Here is a 25,668-nt window from a genome sequence, read left to right on the forward strand (position 1 = left end):
ACAGCAGGAAGAGGGCAACCAGAGAGGGTGAGAGCGCCGCTCACGGTTACCCACAAGTTTCGGAACAAAGTTGGCAGCATGAGGAGTCTGGGTTCGAATCTTAGCACAGCTGGTCGGATCGCTAGCAGTTAAAATCTCAGGTAAGTTTCCCTATCACTCAGAGTTTCCCTGTAGGGAAATAACCCATCTCCCGTGACAAATCTCCCTTTCCATCCTCCTGGGACCTTTGCAGGCAAACTGCCAGGCGGATGGCAGTCGGGTTGGGAAGCATGAGTGGAGTCACTCCCGCCTTTTCTCCTGCACTCGCTCAGGGCGGGTGGGCATGGGGAGGCTTGGCACCCAGGCCAGGAGATGCTGGGTGGGTGTCCTGCGGTCCTCCCGCCTCCGACTAGGTAATGGGGGCCAGAGGTCGCCCTCCATCCCCGAACCATAAGGGTTGGAGGATCCCCCACGCAATTACTCCTTGCAGGCTCCTCTGTGCGCCCCGCAGCGCAGGCACCCACCACCCCGCAGCAGCCTGCGTTAGTTCTGCGGCCCAGGGGGAAGTGTGCGTGCGCGTCTCCACTGGCAACGGCGGTCGCCCGGCAACCCGCGCGCCCCAGGCCCGCCGCCCCCCCCCCCACCCGGGAGCCCGGAGGGGGAGGGGGAGGGGCGCCCCGCGGTTCCGCGCAGTCCCTCCCTTCTGGGACCGGCAGCGCGAACCCGCACGGCCAACTCTAGACCCCGGCTGCCTCTCGCTGGAGCTGTGCGTGGGGGCTGGGGCACTTAGACGGTCCCGTGCTGGCATCCAGGGAGGCTGGAAAGCCAGACCTCGCGGAGACTCTGGCAAGCCCCTTCCCTCCGGGGATATCGAGGCAGCAAGGCCTCCTGGCCCTCTCCCGAGGCTGGGAGAGAGAGGAGGGCGAAGGTCGCAGATGTGAGCGCGTGGTGAGACAGAGGCAGAGAAGAGACTAGCAGGGTGCTGTGCCCGCGGGTGGGAAAGTCATGTCAGGGTGTGGAATCCAGAACGTCTGAGATGACGTTTAGCTGGGGGCTGGTCCCTCTGGGGCCGGCTGGGGGCAGAGGGCAGCCTGAGGACAAGATCACTCACAGAGTCTGGATGTGTTTAGGTTTTTTTCACCCCGTGGGGTGCCTGCATTTTAGAGAGACATCAACCTTTACTGCACGGGCCTGATTTGGTGTTTAGTCACCATTTGAAGCTGCACATTCCAACCCCAAAGTCACAGGATCCCACATCTCAAACCCCCAAACCCAAATCCAGGATTGTGGCTCATGAAAGTGGAGACACCCTGGTGGGTGGTGGTTTGGGCTACTGCAGAGATCAAATATGTCTCCTGGGCCAGCAACTAGGGTCAGTTCCCCAGAGCATCTTGGACAACCAGCTCTGGATTTCCCGAACATGGACTCATGCCATTTCCCCAAGGCCCCCAGTGAAGAAATGGGCTCCAGGCGGTGAGGGGCGCACAGGACGACTGACACCCAGCCCACCACCCTGCAATGGGGGCCTCCTTGGTGTTGACAATGACTTAGTAACAGGTCCACCCTTGGGATCCCCCTGCCTGGCCTCAGAGGGGTTTAGTGGGCTTTACCATTGTCCTGCTAAATGACCTTGAACAGGTGACATGACCTCCCTGGGCCTCAGTTTCCTCATTCTATAAAATGGGGACAAATATAAGGCTTTGTGGTGATTCGATGAGATGGTCAGGCACAGGCAGTGTTCAGGAGAGCCTGGGCTAGTCTTATCGCCTCTCTCCTTTCCTTGGCTCCCTTCTGGGTCCTCATTGCCTTCTTGTCTAGCTTGAATTCCCCTAGCTGTTTCCCCTTGGTGTTTTTCTCTTTTTTGCCTCCTTCCCTTCCCCACAGTCTGACTTCTTTTCGTCTCCAGCTCTCCCTTCTTCATTATCAGTTTCATTTCTCTGTCCAGACATTTGGTGAAGCTCTGCTGAGCGTGTGCCAGGCCCTGCTGCCCCCAGCACCACCTTGCCAGGCTCCTCAGGTCCTGCCCTTGTATTGCCCAGGGGTTGGGGCTGGGGCGGGGGGGCCGGGGAGGAGTGCTGACGTCAAGAGGCGTTTATCTGCCCCTCCCTGCCTAACGCAAATTTCATCCTCGTACTCTCTGAATCAATTTACTTTTATTGCCTCAGCTGCTCAAAAGCAATTTTTCAAGAACAAAAAGGTCAGCACGTCCAAGACTAATCAATTCTCCTAGAGCTCCTGCCACCACCGCCAGGGGAGCTGGGGACTGGCGGCCCCCCGCCCTTCCCGCCAGCCCCCTCCCAGCCCCATCACTTTTATTGCTTCATGATGCCTGTCATTAGCGGTGTGTTTGAGACGCCCCACAGTGTTCTTACAACATAAAACCTGGCCCACTTGCGGGGGCGGGGGTGGGGGTGGGGGCTGATGGGAGGTGGCGGGCGCATTTACGGCCACTCGCTGGCCCAGACAGTAACAGCTGAGCTGATGGATCGCCTGTAAGGGGAGCCAGGGCAGGAAGCATCCAGCCACTTGTTCAAAAGCTCGGCTCCAGAGGACACGCCAGAGGAGCCAGGGCCCTGGCTGCCTGCTCTCAACCCCCATCACTGTTGCCTTGGGCACCTGCCTGCTGTCACCCAGTCCAGGCCTTTCCTCTCGAGACCATCATGATCCCCACTGCAGCCCTGCCTGGGGACAGAATACTCCTTCCTGAGTATCTCCCAACCCTCAGCATCATGCCAGGCTCCACCCACTGTGAGACCCTGCCATTCCAGATGGGAAAACTAAGGCCCAATATCACAGAAGTAGATGCAGACTGGAAACAGGTCTGGGACCTGCCCAGGGGACACACACGAGCCTTGCCCAGTGGAAAACACATCTCCTGTTCCTGGCTTTGCCCTTCCACTCTCCCACTGTCCTGTCCCACACCATCCTAACATCTGATGCCCGTGGCAACAGCAGCTAAAATGCACCCAGGCTTCCAGGGGCAGACCTGCACTCAACACACTGCCCAGATGACCCCTTTTTGCCCACAACAACCTTTTTATGAGACACTCTTATGCCCATTTTTCGGATGAGGAAACTGAGGCAGAGGAAGACAAAATTTTATGCTTAAGACCGCACAGCTGGAAACATGCAGAAGGACCAGATCCCAACTATCTGTTTTTTGTTTTCTCTTTTAAAAATGGCTTAGGATATGAAATATCCAGAATGGCAAATCTATGGGTGTGGAAGGCAGATTGATGGCTGCCAGGTGCTGTTAGAAGAGGCATGAGGAGGAACTGGTCAATGGGCATGGGTTTCCTGGGGTGATGAAAATGTTGAGGAACTAGATAGAAGGGATGGTTGCCCAACATAATGGATGTGCTAAATGCCACTTAACTGTACACTTTAACATGCTTGGTTTTGGGTCATGTAAGCTTCAATAATTTGGTTTTCTTTAAAGGCTTAGGTTTTTCTGCCACTTATTCGGCAAGAGGCTGCGTGGCCTGCCTCTGCTCTCCTGGGGGAAGTATGACAGCAGGAGAGACTCAGAGATGTCTTTCCTGCCCAGCAGGAGAGTCACCTCTCCCAGAGAGCCCTCCTGGCTGACCTCACCTGCTCAGACGGCTCCTCCCAACTGCCATGGCCTCTGTCCCTCTCTCATGTGGTCCTACCCTGTGGCTCTGCCCTGTGGCTCCTGGCTCTGTTTATAGCACACAGAGTGTGTCTGTGCCTGGCTCCCTGTCAGATAGGACCCATGCATAAACATTTCCAACATCCCTTGAGCTCCTGGAGGCTCCCTTAACCCCTGGTCCTTCCTTGACTTGAGCCCATTCTCTTGTCCTTCAGCCCCAGGTCTCAGAACCTTTGGCCTTTTCTCAGGACTTCAGAGGTCATCTGGTTGACCCACAAGCCTGCTACCCAGCACCCTCTCCAGGCTAGCTTGCATGGCACAATGACAGAGAGTTCATGACTCCCTTCACAGGACATCTGAAAGTCCTTTCTAGGGTTAAATTGCCCACCCTGCCCAGGGAAGAACAAGCCATGTCTCCTCTCTCCAGGAGAGACAGGCACACCTGTGAAGGTTGCTCCCAGCCCACACTGTAGTGGTCTCTGAATGTCCCTAATGTGGGCTGTTCCCAATTGTGAGCCCCTCCCAGCCTGGCAAATCTTTCTTCTCTGCTCTCCAACGCAGCGCCCATCTGGAGCCCAAACCTTTGAAGGCCCTCTGCTGGGCAGGGCAGTCCAGCCACTTGAGAAGGTGACAGTGAGCTAGGTCTCTCTTCTGATGTCCAAGTTTTGTCCTACAGGCCTTGGGGAGCCTCACCCAGGATGAGAAGGGGTCTCAGGGCAGAAATAAAGCCTGGGATGCCTGAGCCCTGGTGGTGTGTCCCTGGAGTCAGCAGATGCTTATTCAGCCCCTGCCATGAAACTGGCCAGGCAACTGACCAGGGCCTTGTGGTGGGCAAGTGCCCCTTTTCCCAGTCAGATCCTGTGGGGAAGGCTGAGTGGGACAAAGCTAGTGAACACTCAGAAGAGAGCAAATACCAATGTCTTTAAGCGTATTTGTTTCTTTAACAAAGAGAATGACTCCCTTCTGTGAGCCTACTCACGGTGTTGAATGCCAACTCACTGTTTACCTGTTTCCCTGTTTCCCTGGACCAACCAGCCAAGGAAGGGTTAGTCCTGGAAGTGCCACGTTGCAGGTAGAGGCCCTGGGGGGCAGCATCACAGGAAGTTAGGGTTCCAGAGCTTCCCACAAAGTGGCAGGTCTTAGTGTCCATGTGGGCACCATACTGGCCCTGTCAGTCTCACCACCAGTGCACCTGGCTTCCAGGTCTCAAAATTCAATCTGCTTCTCTGTTCCGGCTACTGGGCCCCTGCCAAGTCCTTCTGAATGGGCAACAACTGCCGAACATTCTAAGAAATGCCTCCCGGGGTTTTCTTGGGAGCCTGGGTGAGGCAGGAAGTCCCCTGGGCCAAGGGGACAGTGGTAGCAGGTGGCACCCGAGCTCTGGGTAGGGGCCATCTCCTGGGGGTGCAGGCTAGTGAACTGGAGGCAGGAGTGTGAGGCCCAGTCCTGGGGCTCCTGCCAGTGGCCGGCACCTACCCCTGAACCAAGGGTTCCACACCTGCTCTATTTACAGACCTTGAGCTCTGGAAAGCTCAAGGTCTGGCGTTCCCAGGGCCACAGAGCTCCGCTGGCCAGGGGCTGGGACTGACTCACTCCCCATGGCAGCATGTGGCCAACCAAGAGTTGTTATCTGATGGTCTGTTATTAGTTTCCGTTCAGATGAATCTGTATCAACTCTATGCAGCTGAGTCCTACTGGCTGGGCTCAAGGAGAAGGAGAAAATTATAATAACTGAAAAAAATTGGTATTTTGACAAGTAAGTACCTATTTTCGAATCTAGCCAGTCCAGTCGCTGCTATCTCCAGGTGACTGATGCAAGATAATGTCCTTTCGTGGCTCTAAGAAGATTTCCCTTGATTGTCTCACTGGTTGCCTCCAGGTCCCCTCTCTCTTCCTCTGCTCCTTTCTTCCCAGCCCCCACCACTCTTTCATGCCTCTAAACTCAAGGGTCACACTGTCACCTGAACACACCAATCACAATGGCATCATTATAGTTCCAAAGCTACCAAAAAAAAAAGGTGTGCGTGTTGTAGGGGGTTGGGGGCGCGGTGAGGATGGTGGGGTCCAGGAATTTAGCCGCACCCAGGAGAGCAGTACAATCAGCTATTGTTGTGTCAGAAGTTTCCCGGTGATAAGAAGGGAGTTTAGAAATGCCGCTTTCTGAGTGGGTTGCAAAACAGAATAGAAAGTTCAAGGCTGAGAGATAGCTGGGAACAGGGAGTAGCCCCTCCAGGAAGCCCCCAGGCCTCAGACAGGCCTCAGGCTGACCAGCCCCTTGACAACAGGAAGGGGGGCCTAGTTCAATCACCCCCTTCCGTCTCCCGCACCCCACCCCACCCCCGTCCCCTGAGGGACCAGGACATCAGAAAGCTTGGGTTTTGTCGAAATTCTCTAAAGCAGCTTTGGACCATTGAGGGCCTGCCTGGTGCCAGGCACCTGTTGTATTTACCTCAATTATCTCATTTCTCAGGGCTTCTCAGGTGGCACTGGTTGTGAAGAACCCACCTGCCAATGCAGGAAACCTAAGAATTACGGGTTCGATCCCTGGGTCGGGAAGATCTCCTGGAGGAGGAAATGGCAACCCATTCCAGTATTCTTGACTGAAGAATCCCAAGGACAGAGGAGCCTGGCAGGCCACAGTCCATGGGGTCACACAGAGTCGGACACGGCTTGGCACATCTCATCCCTCACACCCATGTTGTGTGGAAGGTGGCAGCTCTCTCCTACTTGGATGGGCAGGCAGCCGAGGCACACAGATTGGGATCTGAACCCCACTCCACTGCCTCTCGTTTATCCCGAAAGCCTGTTCCTTCAGATTGTGGGGAGGACCAACTCCTCCTCAAGTGTCCTAGGTCATATCCAATTCGTGCAGTCTCTCCCTCGGGACTTTGTCTAAGGGTATCCGTGGGGTTCAGGCCAGGTTAGAGGGGGGCCATGCTGCCTTCCTGCTCATTACTTCCTGGTGAGAGCCACCCCTCCCCCATTCTGGGAGCTGATTTTGGCCAGTCTTTCCCTGGGACACCTGTCCTTGAGTTGTCATCCTCCCATTGGCATTAGCAACCTCGAGGGCAGAAGGTGAGGGCACGAGGAATTGCAGTGATCCAGCGCTGGTCACTAGCAGCTGTGTGACCTCAGGCAGGTCGCTGAACTTCTCTGTGCCTCAGTTTCCTAATTGAAGAAATGCGGATAATAATAGCCCTACCCTGTATGGTCACTAGGAGGAACAACAGAAGGTGCCTGGATGATCCCTGTTCCATCTGGGGGCTGCCAAAGCATTCATTTCAGCCGAAGCCTGTCACCGTATAGACTAACTGTGGCCTGGAACTTCAGGGCCTTCCTTATTCTGAATCTTGTGCTCTTGCCATCACATCGTGCCAGGCTCTTGGCTCTCCCCTGGCATGCACAAATCTCCCTCTGGAAGTGGGAAGCAGCTGGGTCCCCGGATGACTGCCACAGTGTGGGAGCCCTCCACAGTGCGTAGAGAGGTTGAAGAGCGGCAGAGAAAGCACTTCCAATCAAGCGTTGTGACATCATACCTCAGCTCTATGGTGTGAAATGTAATAAACAGAAGCTTCATTTAAAAGGAAATTGGGGGAATTCCCTGGCAGGCCAGGGGTTAGTATTCAGCCTTTCACTGTCAAGGGCACAGGTTCAATCCTTGGTCAGGGAACTAAGATCCTGAAAGCCACAAGGTGCAGCCAAAAAAATTTTTGAAAAAAATAAAATAAAATGGAATTGGGAGGCCAGAGGGGGAGCTCTCATAGTCTACCATTCAGCATCAGTTGCAGACCCAACAGGAAGAGAACACCTCACATTTCTATCAAGAAGGCTACTACTTTTCTATCCAGCAAGAAAAGGAAGAATTTCTCTTGGCCTGGCAACAACCCAGCCATTGAGAGATTGCCACAACTCAGCCAATGAAAAGCCACAACACTTCCAACTCCTAGTTTCCTCCAATGAGCTCTTTTGGTTATAACAGCCCCTCCCAATCCCCCTTCTCCTCTATAAAAGAAAGTGCCCCTGCTTTGTTCTCCTGACTTGCCTGTGGTTTGCCATGGATAACATGTCCCAAATTGCAATTCTTTGCTGTTCCCAAAGAAACCCATTTTGCTGCTAAAATTCCTGGGTATTTTATTAAGTCAATACTAGCCTCCTAAATTTAGGACCCCAGCACCCCTCCCCCAGCATGGTAGCTCCTGACCAGCAACCCTGTCACCCCCCGTGTCACTGAGTCCGTCCCCCAGGTTGGAGGCCTGGGCCCAGCTTCTCTGGCCCTCCCCCAGGGATATAAGACCTCCTGAGGAGGTGCTCCTCTCTGACAACCTCATCCTTCCGTGGAGCTCCAGGAACCCCCATTCCCCTGCCACCGCCTCCCCTAGCCTGGTAAGGCCAAACCACCACCGTCCAAATGCTTTGACAGCCCTGTCCCTCAGGTGAAATCAAAGCCTGTGAAAGATACAAATCCTGTGAGACTGTGGGAAGCCTGTGCTAGTTGCCTGGCCCTGGGTTGCAGCCAGCAGAGGCTGATCTGTGCTGTAGATGGTCTCTGCTTCCTGGGACCCTCACTCCCTCACCCAGAGCAGGGCGCACAGGGGCCCAGGCACCAGTGCTGCCTTGGAGTAGGAGACCCGAACATCCCAGCGGTCCGCCCCAACCAATGGGGCTGAGCACCAGTCTGCAGAAACCCCAAACTGTGGTTAGGTTCAGGTGGCCTTCCCATCTTGGAGACAGCCATCCCCTTTGCCCCTCTGTGTTCACACTCCCCACCCCCACCCCATTCCCTCTGGGCTGGCCCCAGTCAGTCCAAGTGCCTTTAGCATGTTGCACAACTCTCTGGGCCTCTGCCTACTCATCTGTGAAGTGGTCCAGGACCTGTCTGTCTGCAGGATGCCGTGAGGGCTGGACAAACAGTAGACAGACAGCTGGGCCCACAAGGCAGTGCCCTGGACTTTGCCGTGGGGCAGGCATTGAGACCTTTGAGACCTTGGTGGGGGAAGCCCAGAAATGGTGTCATGGGTAGCAGGGGCTTGCACAGGGCAGCAGAACTGAGGACACGGGAACAAACCACTCAGTCTCTCCTGTAGCTGTGCTCTCCACCTGAGGTGAGGCAGACCCTAATGAAATGGCCACAGTCTGAGGGCCTCTAACAGGCCAGACACGTGTGACATGATCTGTATGACCTCATGCTTTTCATTTAGTTTGAAACAAGTGTGGGAGTTGGGTATTGTTACTGTTCACATTCTATAGGTGAGCAGAATGAAGCTCAGAGAAGCTGAGCAATTTGCTTAAAGTCACACAGCGAGAGATACTGGATTGGAACCAAAGTTCTCTCAGTGCACAGAGGATTCCAGAGAGCAGCGAGAATGTTCTCAGACTCCACCCTGTGCACCCCTCAGCGACCTGCTGGGCCGGCCTCTACGTCTGGGATCTAATCTTATCTCTCCATCAGCACTTGTCACGGCCTCTTTTATGGTCTGTGTACTCTGACATGTGTCCATATTGGTAGAGACGTGCCTTCATTCTGGCAATATTTGCTGAGCGTCAGGGAGGGGCACTTGTTTATTAATTTATTATCTTCAAAGACCACGAGGCTGCTGTTGGCCAGGCTCCATGCTGAATGTGGGGGCCTCGGGGCCATGCCAGTGACCCACTGCTGAGGGCGAGGTCCCAGTAGGAAGTCCAAGGCCTGGAGGGTGGAGGTGAAGGAGCCAGCTCTGGGAAGTAGAACCAATGTCCTGGTTGCTGGCACTCAAGTTCAGAGAGCTCATGTGATGTGCCCACATTCCTACAGCTGGATGCAAGAATGTGGATCCCACCCACTCTTTTACTCAAAGTCCAAATTAGGGGAGACTCATGTTGCCTAGAGATGGGTTGGGTCTGGGAGCCCCCCCAGAAGATGGCCTTAGAGCCAAAGCTGGTACCCCTGGAAACCCAGTCTCTCTTTGCTCTCCTTTTCATGGGGACCAGGGCCTGAAGATCTGGGGTGCTGTGGAGTCACAGAGATTGAGAGAAGTGGCCCCTGCTGCTGGGGGCATGTGGGACAGCTGGGCTGAGCCTTGATGCCCAGGCTGGGAGGAGGTGAGAGCAGTTCAATGCCCCCTTGCATCGCCTGGTCCAGCTTTGGCTTCCCAGGCATGCTCTGATCCAAGAGCCCTGCATCAGTGGCCCCAGAGAAGCGGGAGGGAAGGTAGGCAGGACAGATTTGGCAGGCCTGGCCTGGGGGCCGCCAAGGACTCACTAGGGGCTGGTTCTTGTCTAATAAGGGTGAAGCATCATGTGGTCACACCAGCTTAGCATTTTGGAAAGTCAGCAAGTCTGTGGATTTAAGATCTAAGCTTGCAGATGTAGAGAGGTTCTACTTCTGTGGTTTCCAGGATAGAAAAGCAGGGGTGGGGTGAGAAGAAAAGAGCCCCAGGGAGTCCTGGGTGCCAGATACCCTCTCCCAGTACCTCCCTAGGGAGAAGGGTGGGTACTTCCATGTAGCCTCAAAGGTCAGCGTGGGTGGGAGGAGGAGGGAGGGGCAGTGAGGGAGCACCAGGCTTTAGTGGGGAGCAGCCCCCTTAGAGGGCAGGGGTGGGGCATCCACTCTGAGGTGCCAAGGAACCTTCAAACAGATAGTGTTAGTCACTCAGTCGTGTCTGACTCTTTGTGACCCCATGGACTGTAGCCCACCACACTCCTCCTACCATGGAATTCTCCAGGCAAAAATACTAGAGTGGGTTGCCATTTCCTTCTCCAGGGGATCTTCAAGAGGGAGGGGACTCAGGGCGTGGAGGGGAAGTGCGGTTCTCCCACACTGCAGGCAGACTTTACCCCCCTGAGCCACTAGGGAAGCCCCTCAGACAAACAGATAGGGCTTCCCCCATCTCCCTGCACAGCTGAGAGGGTCCAGACCCCTTGGTTTTAAGTCCCCACGTGATTTTCATATCTGGTCAGGGTGAGGACCCTGCAGAATGACATGACCACCTCCTGGAACCCAGGATGCAGGATCCCTTAAAGGCAGGTGTGCGTGCCTCGGTTCCCGGATGGCTGGAAGAGGTGACATCGGGCAGCCGAGCCACTTTATGGGAGGGATGCAGGATGCAGGCATCTTCCAAAGTGCAGAAGCTGCACCCTCCATCACAGCCCCCCGCCCCCCAGTTTCAGACTCATCACTCTGGGCCCTTGTGCCATCAGTGGAGCTTGTCACGCTCCCTGAACATTCTCTATGTGATTTTTGTGACGATCACCTTTCAGGCTGACCCAGGTCTCTTTCTTCCTGGCCCCACACTATGGACACGGCGGACCTGACAGTGTCCTACGAGGGCGGGGGCCAGTGGCCCCCTGAAGCAGCCCTATGAGTGGGGAACAAGCAGGCAGGAGGAGGAAAGGGGTGCAGGGTGCTGTGAAGGGCCCACCCCCTGGTTCCGAATCTGCCCGTGGCTCTTCCCTGTGGGTTCAGGCAAGCAGTTCCCCTCCCTCAGCCTTTTTCTCCCTGAAAACCCATCCTCTACCTGGACCAGGGTTCTGGTATACAACATATGCTCAATGCATGGTCGCGGCTATTCTCCCCGGGAGGGGGGCACTAAGAGCTCCGTTTATGGGGGGCTGTGCTGGGTCTTCGTTTTGGTGCACGGGCTCCTCTAGTTGTGGCTCATGAGCTAACAAGTTGCAGGGTATGGACTTACTTGCTCCATGGCATGTGGGATCTTAGTTCCTCAACCAGGGGTCAAACCCACATCCCCTGCCTTGGAAGGCAGATAAAGAGCCCCATTTTGCAGCTGAGTTGTTAACCTGGGGAGACTAGGACAGAGCCTGAAGCTCACTCTCCTCCACTCCCCACTGCACTGCTTGAGCGAAGGCCTGGGCTGCACCCTGCAGTGGGGGAGAGGCAGGGCCTCTGTTATTTCAGAATCAACTCCCTGTAGGCCCGCCCTTCCCCATTTCTGCCCCCTGAAGAGAAGCTCCCACTTGGCCTCGCTTCCCCTTTTTTTAAGGGACCGCCTTCCTTGCCTCAAGGGACACTCAGACACTAGCAGCTGCTCCTTCCATCCCAGAGCTGCCCCATTCGGCCCCCACCTCCTCCTCTACCTTAGAACCAAGCCCAAGGGTACATCTGACTCAGGTCATTCTACTCTGTGGGCTCCCAGCTGGGCAGGCAGGATAATCTGCGTTTCTCACCAGCCTGCAAGGGGTGGAGCTCCAGGATCTGGCTCCTGGGTGCATCTCCTGGCAGCCTGGATCTGGGTGACCTTGGCTCCTCCCTGCTGGGCGCTGGGGTCCCAGTGAAAGGGGTGAGGCAAGGTGAGGCCGGTAAGCCCCTAGAGGGGTTGACGACTTGCCTCCTCTGGCCGGGTATCACACACCAACATCCTGCTCCCAGACAGAGGCCCAGAAAGGGGAGGCATCGTGCTCAGGGTCATGCAGCAATGCCAGCTCACAGTCCTATCCATAATTCCCTGGGTGGGCGTGAGGGAAAAACCAGCGACAACAGGAGCAACTCAGTTCAGAGTCAGGTAAACTGAGACTCAAGGTGCCCACTTGAGTGCTCAGATGTCCCCTCCCTTGGAGAAGGATGGCCCCAAGCCCTTGGCCAGAGACTGTCCAAGCACAGGGAAAAGAGAATCAGAAAAGCCTGGGCACCAGTCCTGACTCTGCCATCTACTGGCTGGGTGACCTTGGACCAATTACTTAACCTCTCTGTTTTCTCCTCTAGGCAATAGGGTAAACCCAGCACTGCCCCCATCTGGCTGCGGTGAGTATTGAGTGCTATAGTGGATGGAAAGGGCCCTGCAGGGTCTGTGTCCCAAACACCTGCCTCCCTGGTATTCATTGGCCTCCTGCTCAGGCCTGCCTAGTCCGCATAGAGGTCCCATGGCTCCTGGCCAAAGAGCAGCTTCTTCTGACAGGTAGTGAGTTTTCCATCATGGGGGATATTCCAGATGACAAGACATGGCTGGGAGGATGGAGCCTCTGTCTGGAGTGGTACTGGATGAACTAACCCCTTCTCTTCCTGGGCCTCCCGGATGTGGCCTGCTCCCAGCCAGGCAGACAGTCAGCGGTGACCCACCCCTCCCAGGGGCTTCTCCTGCAGACAGTCTTAGAGGGAAAGAGGGGCCTGGAAAGAGAGATCTGTTTACCCTAAATACAGAATAAAGAGCCAGCGATGCTGCTGTTCAGGTCCAAGAGCTGTGCAACCTGCCGGGACAGGCCATCCATCTGTCTGTCAGGGACAGGGCCAGGGGCCAGGGGAGGGTGGGGGCTGGGCTGCCGGATGGCAGAGCCCAGGAGGGATCTCAACTCCCAAGTTGATGAAGGCCGAAGCGAGCCATTAACTCACACAGGGGGCCCTGATGAATTTTGATTTCCAGAGAAAATGGGCCCTGGGAGCTTGTGAATCCCATGACAAGGGACCCACCAGGCAGATAGATATTGCCAAGCAGGCTGGGCTCTGGGGTCGTGGCACGGAGCCCCTCTGGCCCTGGGGTGAGGGCTTTGTCTGAGGTAAGAATAGGCAGCTCTCAGTGGTGGGTTAGGACCTTGCTGGGGAGATCAGGTCTGCATTACTGAGAGGTCCGGGTGCCCCCACCAGGGAAACCCAGGTACCCAGGGAGCCCTTCTGAGGCCCGAGGTTGCCTTTTCTTGGCTTTTGGAGGAGGGTAGGGGACATGGGGTACTTGTTCAGATTTTGTTGAGACCATCAGCTGGACGCAAAGACGGGGGAGCTGAGGAGCTGAGGGTGAAGGCGCTGGAATGAGGGGCCGGCCAGGTGCCCTAGCCTCAAGATGGCGCTCGGGGCTGGTGCCTGGGAGTGACGGGCCGGGGCCACGTGGGTGGGGGCACTCGGAGGACGCTGGAGCCAGGCGCCTGCCCTGCCAAAGGTCAGGTCCTGCCCGCGCTGCCCTGGGTGGGCAGCTGTGGAGGGGGGATTTCATCTCTGTCTTCGGGCCCTTGGGAGCTCACTGTGTGTCCTCTTCTGGCGCATGTTTCAGCGGGAGTGATTCCTTAGTAAAGCTGCCAGCTCGCATGGTGCCCTTTTAATTAGATTTCCCCAAATTCCCTCTGTCACCGGGTTATTAATATTTATCTGGAGCACACCTGATGTGATTAGATCAGTGGGCCCGGGAGGGCTGGAGGGGGCTGCCCCCCTTCTCCCTTCCCTCCTGCTCTTCTCTCTCCCTCATTCTACCCCAGCCCCCTGCCCTAGTGCCCCCTCCACGCCCTAAGTCCCCTCCCTCTTGAACCTCCAGCTATTGTCCGGTCCTGTATGCCCCTCTCCCTTGGTGCCTCTCCCATCCCCAGCACGGGCAGGAACCCATCCACACGGTGGCCCCTGAGGTGTGTGCCAGGCGTAGGGCAGGACTCCCACTCAGAGAAAAGGTCCACTGGGTGTGAAATCAAAAGCCTTTTTGCAGAAAATGGGATGGATCTGAGCGATGTTGGCCCTCTTCCTGGGGAAATGGGAATTAGCGCTGAGGATTATTTTTGAGGATTTGGGGGGCCCCACTGTGCCCACACTTGCCACCTTCTGACCAGACCCCAGTGGGTCCCCAGGCTCAGGGACCCTTGCTCCCCAGGCCTCTTATGGGCAGGGCAGGGATGGGAGCATCCGACAGCTTCCCTCCCTCCTGGAAGACCAGTTCCTGGTGAGGAGCCTTTGGTTTGCATAGACACCACTGTGTTGCTGAATCCCTCAGCCAGGTCTGTGTCTGAGATCCAGCAGGACAGCTGAGAACAGGAGTGGGGAGCCCATGCAGCCCACCTCCAGCCTCGTGCAACCTACCTGGTGCCCTCGGGCCTAGGGGGCAGGGTATGCCCAGCAGGCCTCCACCCAAACTTTGGAACTTGCTTTCTGGAAAGGAAAACCCACTAGGGAGCTCAGTTCCGTCCAGGCTTTGGCAGTCTCTTAGGTGCCCAACCTTAGCCGGGGCAGGAGCCAAAGGAGTTGTACCCATCAACTGGTGGGACATTTTCTGGTGGGGTGTCCCCTCTAATAGAAGCCACATTCTGTGGGCTCAGCACCTCATTCTACAAGCAGACCATGGTGTTCTGGGTCAGTTTCAGGCTTGTGATGGAAGTCGAGGTCTGTGCAAGGATCCAGAAGACCAGGCTGGTTTGGAGAACCATTTCAGACCCTGGGGGCCTCGCCCTATTTTGGGGACCTGGTAAGCTCTTTGGGGCTGGCCTAGTGACTGCACTCTGGTCCAGTGGGTTGAGGGGCAGTGGTCTTTTTGGTAAGACCCCTTACCTCCAGCATCCTTCAACCACTGCATGGGGGAGGGTGCAGATGCAGAGGGCTGCGGAGGGGTTGGGAGAAGCTGCAGGCCAGAAATCAGGGGGTAGGGGACCAAATCCCAGCCTTGCTGTGCTGTCCCACCTGCCAGCTCTTGAAGAAACACCTGTGAGGGCAGTGCCTCTTCCTACATGAACTAGCCTGAGTCAAGTTCCTGGATCTCACCCTCCTGAACCACTCCCCCACTCCCCATCACCAACAGCTCTGAAGTGTGCATTCCAGGAAACATGGGTAAGAGCTGAGCTCTTTATCTCACCCCACTTCAAAGCCAGTGGTTCACCTCCCCTGGAAATGCCCTCACCCCCACGTCCCTGAGCACCGGACACCTCCCACCCCCTCCTTGCCACTGCCTCAGGCTGCTGACTCTGAGCCCTGAAAGTTCACTGCTATTTATCAGCACAGCTCAGGCAGTCATGTGGCCCCATGGAGCAGTAAGACCAAGAATGGGGGCGGGGAACTCCCATCTAAATTAATCATTTGACAGAACCTGGGGATTTATCAGAAAGCCCAAAGGATGCTCGGGCTTTGGAGAAAGGCAGAATGTTCCTGGAAATAGAACGGACCCTGCCATTTGGGTAGATGGGTGGGATTCCCCCAGAGGACATCTGCCCAGAGGTCTGAGGGTCCCAGGGATGTTCTTCTAAAATTTCTAAAGTTTTCCAAAAGGGACAGGAGGTGGGCATAACAGAGGGCAGGGCCTGGATACCTGACCAGGCCCTGGGAGGACTGTCATCACAGAGTAATGCCGTCCACTTCTCACCCCCTCCCCTCACCATGCACACGCTTCGTTGGTTATTTGTCCCAGCTGGTTGCCTTAAGTACACTTGGATTTCCTTTACAGAAGGACACTAAGACCCCACAGAAAGCAGGCTCCCGGCTGAGCTTATTTGAAAAGCCAGAATGCTCCATTCATTCACAGTCCCTATACTTATGCACCTTGGACAGAGTGAGGAACCCTGCAAGTGAGGGGCTTCTCCCATGAAGGGCGAGTCCACACCAAGAGTCCTGGAGGGCAGAGGGGATGGGACATCAAGAGGTTGGTGACTTAAGAGTAAGCTCCTGGCTTCCCTTGTGGCTCAGCCGCTAAAGAATCTGCCTGCAATGCGAGAGAACTGGGTTTGATCCCTCGGTTGGGAAGATCCCGTGGAGAAGGGAAAGGCTACCCACTCCAGTATTCTGGTCTGGAGAATTCCATGGATGGTTTAGTCCACGGGGTCACAAAGAGTCGGACACAACTGAGCAACTTTCACTTTCACTTTCCCGATGCCCAGCCCTTCGGCACTGCCTCCTGTGACCACAGGTGGCTCTGCCCAGCTCTTCTCACCAGAAAAGTGGAGAGTAGCTAGTTGGCATTCTTGTCACTAAGTCATAAACTCTTGATAACATTTACTATCCTTCAGTCTTTATTTTAGACAGGGTCCCGTCCTCTACCCTTTGAGGTCTGTTTAGTCTTTTGTTGTGTGCCTCTCAGAATCTTCTACCCATCCCCCTGTAGCTGGTGTCCAGCCAGGCATTGGCCATAGTTCTCCAGTGAACTGATCTGAAGCTCTATCTTATTCCAGAAGGCTTCCTGGTCCTTGTCCATTGCTGTAGTCTACTCTTAGGCTGTAAAGTTCCCAGACTGTTGTGCTCACTCACCATAAACTTGTGGCCACTAGGACCCTCAGTGTCTTTTTCTATTGTGCTTACTCATGGCCAGGAATCAATGAACTCAGTGAACTTTATGTCTGGTCCCTGGTGAAGGTTTCCCACTTTGTTGAACTGCACATGTCTCCTGTTGGTTGAGAGGAGTTTGAACCTGCTTCTTCCTCCTGAGGGGCTGCTATACCCAGCCTATGGCACTATCCCATTGTTGCACCATCTTAATTTCAGCACCCAAAGGTCCATTTAGAAAACCATTAAGCCATTCTCTCTAATAAGTCAAAATATAAAGTGCTTTCTTTTGTTCAGTGTCAAATTGCTGATGAAAGAGCTTGTGGCATTTGACCTATCACGGCAGATATATTATCATATTCAGAGAATAATGGCATATTTTCAAACCACTTTGTCTAAATCACATGGACATGCCCCAGGAGCCCAGAGATCTGGCTGCTCTCCTGAGATGCAGAGAGGGGAGAGCCTCACCTGTGAGGGAGGGATAGACTGAGGATGAGGGATGACCTTAGGGGTGTCCTATGGCCAGCATCTGAATGTGGTCCATGCGGCCACTGGCAGGTGTCCTCCAGTCTGCCGAGGGCATGACAGTGGCTGGGTGGGACCCTCCCCGATGGCTGTGAGGAGGTGGGGGGTGGTAATGAGGACACATCTACTTCAATGGTGAGATCACTCGTGCTCCCTGATAACTTGCAGAGATGACTGGGACCCTGATCTCACTGTAATTTTTCTTCCAAGGGTCTCCCAGGCTTGTCAAGCCCTGGTGCTCCAGGTTTCTGCTGAGTGGTGGGAAGGAGCCTGCAGCCAGCCTCCTGTGGGTTCTATTCTAAAAGCCAGTGCTCCTTCACATGGAACTCTGCTCAATGTTATGTGCCAGCCTGGATGGGAGGGGAGTTTGGGAGAGAATGGACACATGTATGTGTAGAGCTGAGTCCCTTCACTGTTCACCTGAAACCATCACAACATTGTTAGTTGGCTCTACCCCAATACAAAATGTTTTGGTGTTAATAGCCAGTGATTTAACTGAACCGGGGAGCAGGGGGCTGGGCTGAGACCTCCTGGCTGTGTGTGCATGTGTGTATGTGTGTGTATGGCGGTGGTGGCTTCTCAGCACAGGGACAGGATGGGGATAGAGATGCAGTGTGCCTGAGCATTAGGGCCCCAACTAAAGGAAAGAGCCAGACCTCACGGACTCTCTGGGTTTGGACAGAGGGTGTCTTAGTGGCAACGTTAGGCCAAGACCAGACACGTTTTGTGTGGGATTGCTCCCACCCTTGCCATGACACGTCCTCAGGTGGGTGCTGGGGGTAAGGAGAGACATCAAAAATAACCGAGACTGAACTGGGTTGATAGGGCTCATAATGGAATTCAACTTGACTGAAAGAAAATCATGTCAGTGACATTTCTGAGTCTCTGAAGCCAAAGGCCACTCTGACCTGGGGAGTTCAGGGTTTACCCTGGGGGCCCCAAAGGTGTGAACATTGAGTGGCTTCTCCTAGGGCTGGCAAGGCAGTTATGCTCCTGGAGGGTTTGAAGTGTACATACCGCTGCCCCAGAAACCTGTGACCCAGTGTGTTTGGCCTTGGGTCCGTGGAGCGGGTCCTGGGACAATGGTACCAGTCTCCCTGGTAGGGTTCGCTGAACACTTGCTGAATGGATGCATGGAGGGTTGATGGGATTGGAGGGTGCACAGGATGGTGTCTCTGAAGCGAATGGACCTCAAGAGAATTTCTGCCGCTAGCAGCAATGTAAAGACTGCCAGTCATGCAGATTGCCCATCCGTGCTGCAACAGACAGGTTGCTCCCAGGCACATTCGAAATCCTCAGGACCACAGGACAGCAGAGGCTGGGCCATTCTAGAGGCTGCCCTGAAGAGTCTGGCTCTTGGGTGGCACATCTCTGTGGCCATGACTATATGGCTGTTATTTCAGGGAGACTTAGAGCAGAACCAACACCTGATGGAGCTCCTGCTTGGAGCAGACCCAGGGTATCAGTGGCCAGACAGATTTGAAAGGCCATGGCCCAAGGCGGGCGGTGGGGGTGGGGAACATAATGGGCCTCTTGCATGGCTGCTCTGTGGGTTTGGGACCATCCCTTTCTGAGGACAAACTGACCTACAGCCATGCCCTGGAGGGTGGTGATGGTTGGACTGTCAGTGCCCCTGAACTCCAAGCGCCCTCTTTGTCTGCACTCGGCCATCAGCTGTGACTTCAGCTCCCAGGTTAGAATGGGACATGCAGGAGAAGTGGCACCTCCCATCCCCCAAAGGACAGGTAAAGGTTTCTCTAAGTGGAGCCACCAGCCATGCACGGCAGCTGAAGCATCACTTGGGCCTGCTGCCCCTCCTGGCTGTGTGGTCAGCCAGCCTCAGGCAGGGGTATGTCTGCAGAGAAGAGGTGATGAAGCTCTCTGTGGTCTCAGCCAAGGCCAGGTGGGTGGAGGGTGAGACAGACCCTGAAGACACGAGACCCTTGGTGCCAACGTTCAGATGGTAGCATATAAGCCCTCCTCCCCTCTCAGGCAAGACAGAAAGGCACATAGAAAACCAAAGAAAACATTTGCAAGCCCTTAGGCACTATGTTGGGGCCCAGAGCCTGCAACCCACCAGCATGCTCCAGAACCAGATGGGCCCCTGCCCCCTTGCTTACCTCCTTGTAATCCTTGGGGCATGTTCCCTGCAGTAGGGCTCCAGGGCATGGAGATCAGAGAAGCCCCATGCCTGAATCCCACCCTTAACAAGGTCAAATTCATCTTCTTTGCCTCCGCAAAAAGTTTACAAATGCAAGACTCTGGCTTTTCCTGAAACTGGAGGCCTAGCAGCTAAATCTCAATAAAACGCTGTGTGTTTCCAGGTCCTGCGGCCGGTCTCAGGGCCCCCAGTTACTGGGGTTCATGGGCACTTGCCCACTAACTCTCCATCAGGGAGGCAAATAGCTCCTCCGCTCTAGCAGGCCAAGTGCCTGTCCCCTTCAGATGCTTGATGGACCCCTGGGCCGCCGGCCAGGTTCCCCAGAGCAGGGCCTGCCACTGGCCAGCCCTCTGGCCCTCCTTATTCTTCCATGGGGGCCCTCTTCACCCAGCCACATTTGGACCTAACAAACCTTGTCAGACCTCTTAGAGGAGCCACAGAGCATATGTTTGTTGTCAGTATGATTTTATTTACTTTGCAGTGGGATCCACGAGAGCCGGAAGCACTGTGGGGGCTGGGGCCCCAGTGGTCAAAGTGGCCAGTCCCGAGCCAGGGGCAACAGGCGATCGTATTTAAAAAACAAAATAAAATACAGAGAACGAATTGCTTGCCACGGACATCAGTGATCTCCTGGTAATGGTGGAAATTTCTTTAAACTTTCCCTAAGACAACGGAAACCCTGCCCTCTGACTAACCCAAGGTGCTACAGAGAAGATGACCAAGTGACTTGATCTCTCAACTGGAAACGTACTTTCCTACCTAGAAATTGAGCGCAACGTGTTTAACGGCCAGATGCCTGCAGCCTGTCTGCACACCCGCCCTGCCCCCCAGAGGCCCAGGGACATCCCTCTCCAGTCTCTACAGCCTGACTCAGGGGCCACAGCCCCCTCCCTGCTCCCAGGCTCGAGTGGGTTTCACAGCCCCAGGGGAGGACCCTGAAGCCTGGACCACGTCCTGATTCAGAGCCAGGCATGCTGCACACAGACACGTCTCTCGGGGTCACCAAGGTCATGGCTCATGGTGAGTCTTCCCTGTGGCAGGAGTGAGGTGGCATGGGGTGAATTACACAGAAGAGGCACAGAGGAGTCCCCCTAGCTGGGGACGCACAGTCAGGCGGACGTGTGGAAGGGAGGGGGTTTGCTGACTCCTGAAGCAGGGTGAGCTCTCAGATTGGGAGCACGCCACCTCTCAGCCAAGGCTGCAAGGCCAAGGTCAGTGGTCTCTTCCCTGAGTGGCAGGTGAGGTCCCCAGGACTGGGAAACCATCTTCATGACACCTTCACCTGGAGAGTCCCCACACTAGTCCTGTGAGGTGGGCTAAGCCAGAGGCAGTGTTCCCATTCTACAGATGAGGGAACCGAGGCTCAGAGTGGGGAGGTCACGCACCTGGAAAGGGTCAGAGGCAGGACGGGAACCAGGTTCCTGACCCCTAGGTAAGTGTCTTCCTTCTACACAGCACTGCTCACCATCTGTAGCAGAGCCCTGTCCTTAGGCTTCACAACTGTGGTGGCAGGTCCCTCTTCTGAGCCAGGGATGGCCGGGGACAGAATGCTTTCACTCAAAGGGAAGGCCTTGCAGCCCAGCTTAGAAATCCAAGGCTAATCAGATCCTGGGCCATCTGGTTCCCCAGGATCTCCAGGGGAAGCGCCCAGGCTCAGGCCAGACCCACAGGCTCCCTCCCCTTGCTGTGGGTTCATGGCACAGCTCCCAGGCCGGCCACACCCCTGCACGTGTGTGTGGGATTTCCCGGGGACACTCCGCCTCCTTCCTCTGAGGCAGGGCAGCCTCTAGGGGCCTCTGCTAGGCAGACAAACTGGAAGAGGCTTCCTTCCCTCGGCAGGGTGAACCCAGGTCCTCCTGCTACCACTCGGTCTCCCTCCACAGGGGAGGAGAGGCTAAACAGGAGATGGAGGCTTCCGCAGGGCCACGGCACAGCCCTGAGCAGGTTCCCACCCCACTTTGCGGCTGCTGCTTCCCAGCTATTTCTACCAAACAATACTCAGATGAGAGAGCTCAGAGGGACCTCACAAAACACCAGGGAGAGCCACAGAGGCCCCCCCACCCCGACTACCATTCACAGATTTTGCCCCGTTTCCTAATCAAAGGTCAGAGCTGGGGGACCTCTGCCAGCCACTTCTGCCCTCATTTCAGGACCAGCATCTTCATCCTAGCTGTTTGCCCCCAGCAGGCTTTGACAGAAAACTCAAAGGTCCTGGATTCATAAACCTCCATTGTGCCTGACACTGTCCTGTCCGATCAAGACAACACAGTGCTGCTTGCTAATAGCGTCCAGCCCAAGGCTGCCAATGGAACTGCCCTTCTAGACTGCAGACCCTCCTCCTCAGCAGAGGTGGACTGGGCTGGAGGCGGGTCCTCCCCAGCCTGCCCATCCCTCCCTCTCTAATTGGCTCAAGAACACCGAGTCCCTTGATTTGTGAGTTCCAAGTCTTTCCCTGCTGGGACTTAAGTCAGAACTTTCTGGAATAGCACACTGCTCCCCTCTGCACTTAATCAGACCCCAATCCCACTGTTTCCCCAGCTTGTGCATCTCCCACCTTCCCTGGGCTCAGCTTCATCCTGCCATTGTCTCCCCTTCCTTGGGAGGGTGAACCCCACACTGGGCTGGTGAGTCTGTGCCCCTCTGCCCTTTCCTCGCCAGCACGTGTACATCAAAGTTGCCCTCTCTTCCCAGAGGCCCCGACGACATCAGGTAACGTCAGCACAGACATTAGCAGTGGGGAAACTTGTAAGTATGCGTGCACACGCACACCAGCCAATAATATTAAGTGTCATTTTAAAAAAATGGGTTAAATAAGCAGCATCGCGGAAGATGGCCGTGCCGGGCTGATTATCCCGTATTTGCACGTTCTGGTGGTGGAAAGGCTAGAAGTCTAATGACTGAATTATCACCCTAATGCCTTTTGCTGGCTGGGAATAATCCTGGGGCAACAGCTGCCGCAGGGTTTTTGGCTGGTTTCCTCTAATTGCATCCAGATTAAGGGAGCCATATAAGGGCGGGCTTTCTCCATCCCTCCGGAGCAATGGGACCTCACAGAGCCCATACACCCAGGTCTTCGGCTTTTTGAGGTCCTGGCTGCTCCACGAAGCCCAGACCACACTGGGGCCCGGCCCAGCACACAGAGTGTGAGGTGGGAGCAGTAAAGGCGGGGGTGGCACTTGGTACAAGGTTTTGGGGAGCTGTGAGGGTGAGGGGCTGTGGGAGCCGGGAGGTTCAGAATGAGTGCTTTCCACCCAGGACCCTCAAAGTGAGGGAACACAGGATCCCTTTCCCTCCACCCCACACAGCAGCCCAAAGGCACAAGGTATCAGAAAATGTGCAGATGCACTCTGGCTACAGAGGAAGGGAGGGGAGCACTCTTTCCCTGCTTAGGCATCTCCAGTCCCTTCAGTAGAAAGTCATGCCCCTGGTAAAAGGCGAGTTCCAAAACAGTGTTATCTAGACCAGGATTCTGTGGCGGTAATGGTAGACTCCCAATTCCAGCTCCCTACCAACCGCCTGGTTCCTCACCCCTCCCTGAGTCCCCAGCCCCTAGGCATTGACTTCTCTTACTGCAGAGGAGGGTCCATTTCCCCACCCTTAGATGCTGAGTCTGGCCAGGTGACTGGCTTTGGCCAATGGGATGGTAAGCAGGGGTAGCATCTGTCAAGGCTTGGGAAGGTGCCTACACACTTCTGATTCTGCACCTTTGCCTTGGCCGGGACTGGCTTGTGGGAAGGATGCAAGAGGCATGGAGCAGAGCCACATCTGACCTCTACACACCTCTACATGTGTGAGCACCCTGTTGGAACTTAATAGTCCAACCCAGACCAGAACCACCCAGCCAGAGCTGCTGCCCCACAGACTTGCGGGCTAGCTAAGTGCATGCTATTTGAGGCCGCCATGTTTGGGGGCTATTTGTTATGCAGCATTACTGTGGCAATGGGTAATTGATACGCCTGTTCATGGAGATGTGGTCTCTAGAGGAGGGTCAACATAGTGCCTGGTAACTCAAGTCACCTCCATAACGGATCAGGAGCCATCCTCTGGATGGAAAGGCAATCCTCTTTTCCCAGAAGCTGAGCAGATGAGAAGTCTATGCAGCCTGGACCCTGCTGCTGGACTATAATGGTTGGTACTCCAAGATCTGGGCACTGATGGGGCTCCAGGACAGTCTCCCCAAAAGGCTCTTGGACCGAGGTGTCAGGAACCTGGAAGTCCCAGTGTCAGTCTTCTGCCCACTGGAGGACATGGACTCATAGAGAAGCTGAGACGGGAAGAGGCTGATAACTTCCTCTTTCCTGTTGATAAACAACTTTTTAAAGTGGCGCCATCCAGCAGCGTCCACTCTAAGTGAGAAAAGCTAGGGGCAGGAAGAAGCCTTGGTTGGGCTGTGTCTCTGTGATGACTCTAGCACTTCAAGGATTTTTCTCCCCAGAAGGATGTTCAGGAGGATTCTAGGAACGATTCCAGGCTCCTTGTTCCTGTCAGTTCAAGAGGGCAGCTTTCCGTGTCCTTGTCTGTCCTCCTCTAAACCCCAGAAGGAGCAACTGGGGAGGCTCTGGGAGCAGGGAGAGTGTGCTGGGAAGACCTGGTTCCCACACAGAAAGCAGGGTTGCCCTGAGTGACGGCTATTGTACTGTGGTCGCTCCCGCATCTGACCACCAGAGACGCTGACTTACAGAAGACTGGCGGTCACGGCAGAACGCAGACCCCGCAGGGAAGTGGGAGTGTTTCTGGCACTTTCAGCTGCCTTTGTCTTGTTGGTCAGTTCACATGTGCCCCTTCCCTCAAACATTACAGATTCCCTTCAGAGAATTTTGTGTGCACACACACACATACACACCTCGACCCATCCAACCCCAAGTTGGTCACAGTATTTGGTGAAAATGGCCTTCAACATTGCCAAATGTAGACAATTCTTCAACTAAGGGAGAAGAATCCGACACTTCAACAGCCCGTGCTCAGGCTCACGGGCAGCAGATTCCTTCACATACCAAGATGGTCGGGTGTTGAAACAGACAGTATGAAAGCCCCCAGCCTCCTGCTCTTACACCTCTCTACCCTGAAATCAGTGGGGCCTTTTTTTTTTTGGCAGATGTCTTCACATCAGCTTTGCAGCTGTGGCTGGAGAAGCTGTGGAATCTGTTTGATTTATTCAAAGAATGAAGTCTGATGAGGGGGTGTGCCCAGCTTGCAAAGATGTCTCTGGGCCTGGATGGGACCCCCTTGTTCTGGGCTTCCCAGTGTTGTCTCTCTCCTTCTGTCTCTGTTTCTGCCTTTCCCAGTGCCTGGCAATAATACCCTTTGGTGGCTGATGAAACTGGAAGAACTCCTGGGTTGTGTTGAGATCCATCAAAGGTGGGCAACATGAGAACCCAGCAAGCCTGCGTCTCCAGGTAGGGTGGTCATACATCCTGGTCCCGCTGTTTGGGGAGCCAACTTTTCTCTGGGCAGCTGGTGGGTTTTACTTCTGGCACTTCCGGACTCCAATTTTGTCCTTAATATAAGTTTCCCTTCATGTTGCTCAAGGGCATTTTCCTTCCATTTCTACCATCCTGTCTCCTCCACACCCATCCCCACCCCCTCCCCCATGCTTGGGACCTGGCAGAGGTCCCCTCACCCCTTGTCCAGCGCAGGGAGCCCAACCTATCTGCGGAAACTGAAGCCTTCTCGGGGCGTCTTTGGGCCCTTCCTGCCTTCTCTGGGGGGCTTGGGGGAAGGCATCTCCACGGTGCCCCCGTACGGGCAGCTTTCCGACCCTGGGTGCTGGCCCGTGCACTCCACGGCAGGCATGTAACCGCTGTCCCACATGCCAGTCCCACACAGCTTGCACAAGTCGTGCAGGCTACAGGGGATCCGTGGCAAGAGGCGAAACTGGTACAGCAAACTCCTCGCCTGCAAACAGAGAGGACAGTGGTGATGAGGGACAGTGGGCAGCTAGTGATCCAAGAGCAACAATAGCCAGCACCCGAGGTTGCTCCTTGTGCCAGGTCAGGGCCAGGGCTCCGCCTACCTCATCCCTTTTGACATCCTGATCCAGCTGAAGGCAGGGGCTATAAAGTTTCACAAGCCGCGCTCCCATCCGGCTTGACCCAAGGACGGCTCCCCCAACAGTCATATGGAAGGTGAACAGGGCAGCCAAAAGTGGAACAGGGCCCACCCTGGCCCTCCCTGGCTCAGCCTGGCCCCATGGCTCCACCTCTCTGCCCTGAAGGACTTCTTCAAGCCCTCTTCCTGCCCACTCCACCCCTGACCCCAGGCCCTCCTCGCTGCCCCTGGAAAACACCAGAAAGCTTTAAGAAGTGGTGTCTCCAGCAGAAGCCTGGGAAGTAGGGAGGTGGCAAAAGCCCCATTTATCCCACTAACCTTGGATGAAAGTTTGGCCACCTCCCCTCCCTAAGCCTCCTGCTTAGTTTTCCCAGCTCTGGGCTATGAGTGAGGTACCTCACAGTGGAGGACCTGTCT

The 25,668-nt window shown here is 55.3% G+C and overlaps 1 protein-coding gene and 1 long non-coding RNA gene across 10 annotated transcripts in view; one reads left to right on the forward strand and one right to left on the reverse strand.

The window, feature by feature from the left end:
- Positions 1–19,806, forward strand: LOC147351199 (uncharacterized). Of its 3 annotated transcripts, XR_015147307.1 has the most exons (5): positions 3–140; positions 12,285–12,323; positions 14,627–14,733; positions 14,953–15,092; positions 19,685–19,806. It is a non-coding gene; the product is annotated as an uncharacterized LOC147351199 (long non-coding RNA). The 3 variants fall into 3 exon arrangements; XR_015147306.1 differs by lacking the exon at positions 14,953–15,092 and having other exon boundaries at positions 1–140; XR_015147308.1 differs by lacking the exons at positions 14,953–15,092; positions 19,685–19,806 and adding an exon at positions 17,253–17,382.
- The window catches only part of TBC1D16 (TBC1 domain family member 16), an 89,030-nt gene continuing 83,013 nt past the window's right edge, over positions 19,652–25,668 (reverse strand). For 4 of the 7 annotated variants that reach the window (XM_086356497.1, XM_086356495.1, XM_086356496.1 and 1 more), the window contains one exon: positions 19,652–25,098. In XM_086356497.1, coding sequence (XP_086212623.1) covers positions 24,850–25,098 — 249 coding nt within the window. In that variant the 3' untranslated portion in view covers positions 19,652–24,849. The remainder of the gene's footprint in view (positions 25,099–25,668) is intronic. The other 3 variants (XM_086356499.1, XM_086356498.1, XM_086356500.1) reach the window with 2 other exon arrangements.

This window comes from Bos grunniens, chromosome 19, assembly GCF_055505025.1.
Source record: "Bos grunniens cultivar Pamir isolate PY7600 chromosome 19, Bosgru_T2T1.0, whole genome shotgun sequence".
NCBI lineage: Eukaryota > Metazoa > Chordata > Mammalia > Artiodactyla > Bovidae > Bos > Bos grunniens.